Below are 2500 nucleotides of genomic sequence, written 5' to 3' on the forward strand. Positions count from 1 at the left end.
TGTTTCTGGTTGTCCCGGATTCAACTCTACCACGCTTTGTAAATAGCCAACTGACTGCCTCCTGCCAGTTGGGGTTCTTAATCACGCTTCTGTTAAGTTCAGGGGCCGGTTGCTCAAAGCATGGTTAGCGCTAACCGTTGGTTAAGAGATATCAAACCTATAGGTTTCCATGGTATTTAACGCCAGTTAGCGCTAACCATGCTTCAAGCAACCCGGGCAAGATTGTTAAAAGTAGGGTGCCTGTGACCTAGCTTGATAGCTAAGTGCACTTCCACTATAAACAAAGCATTTACATTTTTTGACTGTTGAATACTGACAATTTTCGATTTCTGAATTCTTGAAACTAACAGTAGACAGTGACTGTCAACTTGTACTGTAAACTGAAGACACTAGTTACTTACAGGAGATTTGAAAGGCCGACTTAACTTGGAGCCACTCCTAGTAAATGAACACAAAGAAAATCTGTTATTCAAAACACTTAATCTCATGAAATCATTCACAAAGTAAAATCAACATCTGCCAACAACTTTTGTACAGGCCTGGGCGATCCAGGCACAGGCAGCCCAAGCTCGGTGTACGATTTATAGACTTTGTATGGGAAAACATACTTTGAGCTTATAAATGCTAAAATAGGCTGTAACTGTAGAAATAAAGTTCGCTTACCTCTACATACAGTTGTCCTCGTCTTTTCTGTGCAATCGGAGGGCAAACTTGAGTCCGTTTTAGACGGGTTTGTGGCTTTCAAATTTTTGCGATGTGGTTAGTTGTCATTTCCCCTCATATAGTTATCTGCCAGAACTCGCTGTGTGCTCCAAGAGTTGAGTTAATGTGATCAGAAATTTATCTGGCCTTAAAGCTGTGGTGTTTTTATGGCAATTCGGACCGTTGCTTTGTGATACAAGAGCAATTTGTGGGACAAGATCGTCACGAGTCATCAGCCTTTCTTCTCTTTATGAGGGGGATTGACAACTAACGACATTGCAAAAATTCAAAAGCCACAAACCCATCTAAACCGGACACAAGTTTGCCCTCCGATTGCACAGAAAAGATGAGGACAACCATATGTAGAGGTAAGCGAACTTTATTTCTCCATTTACAGCTTATTTTAGCATTTATAAGCTCAAAGTATGTTTTCCCATACAAAGTCTATAAATCGTACACCGAGCTTGGGCTGCCTGTGATCCACGCAACCTTACTGTGCGGATAAAGGGGTTTAGTTTTATGCACCAGTCAAAGTAAAATAAGCCTCATTGGCTGTCAAAACTAAGGCATACGTGCCAACTCTCCCGGATTATTCGGGAGTCTCCCAGATACGGAACGAATCTCCCGGTCTCTCGTACGGGTCCTTAAATCTCCCGGATAAAAACGACTCTGAACCTTTCACAGACGTTTCTCCATTCTAGACTCAAATTGCATCCCCAGGTTTAAAAAAAATTCGATTTTTTCAAACTCGTTTCATTGTTTCTTAATGCACTTCTTCATCTCTGAGTTTCAAACAAACGTTCATAGAACTAAACAAAATGCCTTCCTTTAGCTATCATAGCCATATAACCGATTGTTTGATTGGATCTCCGATTAACCAATAAAAAATCTTGACATAAGTACCCTGTTTTCCCGCAAATTCACAATGGCGGCAGAATATTCTTGTAGTCTGAAGGAACTGCTGGGGGATGGGTGGGTGCGTTTAAGGAGGGGGGGGAGAGGAGGGGAGAGGGAGTGGGTAGGTTGATCGAGGGGGGAGGGGTGGGGAGACCGGCTGGAAAAAATCTCCAGATTTTAGATCTCCATAGGTTGGCATCTCTGCTAAGGGTCTTTTGTTCCTGTGGTTAGCACATTTGAAAGACAAAAGCAATGTTTGTAAACAGATTGTCTTCCCTATTTGTGCACCTTACCTTGAGGCCAGCGATGACCGTCTCCCTGTAAACGTTGGAGTTTTCTGAGTCTTTGAAGCGATTTGCGATTCACTGTCTGAGCTATTTGCCGTCAACAAGGAAGGCTTGAAATCTTTTCCAGAACAATTAGATCTGTTTCAAAAGGAAGATGCCTAGCTTTTAATAATAATAATTATGGCTATAGCTTTAAAACGCTTTTAAAAGATGATTCCTGGATTTTAATTAGCAGTACAAGTAAAAAAAATCAGGTCACTGCTTGTAAAAATAAAGAGAAGGTATACTGACATCCTCTTCCGGGCTTCTAATAGTGCAACTTCTCTCTCAGTTTCTATTGAAGGAACCTCTGTTCCGCAAGAAGTGTTCTTTGCCGCCATTCCTGTTTCTAAATTTCGAGGGAAGGCGCGCTTCGCTTTTCCATTGGTTGACAGATTTTGCGACTGCGTTCAACGGTCAGCCATTACTGGCGTAAGCACAAGCGCACATTGCGCTTGGTCGCCTTGACAACGGAGCAGACGAGAAGGGCGAGAAAACAACTGTCTTCACAAGAACATTTGATCGATCAAGGGTATACTAGCGAAAAAATGTCAGACGGGGCAGTTACAATTACA

At 42.2% G+C, this 2500-nt stretch overlaps 2 protein-coding genes across 2 annotated transcripts in view; one reads left to right on the plus strand and one right to left on the minus strand.

Annotated features, from left to right (window-relative positions):
* LOC137993600 (DNA repair protein SWI5 homolog) overlaps nucleotides 1–2291 on the minus strand; it is a 7419-nt gene extending 5128 nt beyond the window's left edge. The window contains exons 1-3 of the mRNA XM_068839549.1: nucleotides 2178–2291; nucleotides 1893–2024; nucleotides 402–438 (exon numbers count right to left, since the gene is read on the minus strand). Coding sequence (XP_068695650.1) covers nucleotides 402–438; nucleotides 1893–2024; nucleotides 2178–2266 — 258 coding nt within the window. The 5' untranslated portion in view covers nucleotides 2267–2291. The remainder of the gene's footprint in view (nucleotides 1–401; nucleotides 439–1892; nucleotides 2025–2177) is intronic.
* A 99-nt stretch (nucleotides 2292–2390) lies between these two features.
* Nucleotides 2391–2500, plus strand: part of LOC137993596 (outer dynein arm-docking complex subunit 3-like) — a 14320-nt gene continuing 14210 nt past the window's right edge. Inside the window, exon 1 of the mRNA XM_068839546.1 lies at nucleotides 2391–2500. This exon is cut by the window's right edge and continues 40 nt beyond it. Coding sequence (XP_068695647.1) covers nucleotides 2474–2500 — 27 coding nt within the window. The 5' untranslated portion in view covers nucleotides 2391–2473.

Source organism: Montipora foliosa, chromosome 2, assembly GCF_036669935.1.
Source record: "Montipora foliosa isolate CH-2021 chromosome 2, ASM3666993v2, whole genome shotgun sequence".
In the NCBI taxonomy this organism is placed as follows: Eukaryota; Metazoa; Cnidaria; class Anthozoa; order Scleractinia; family Acroporidae; genus Montipora; species Montipora foliosa.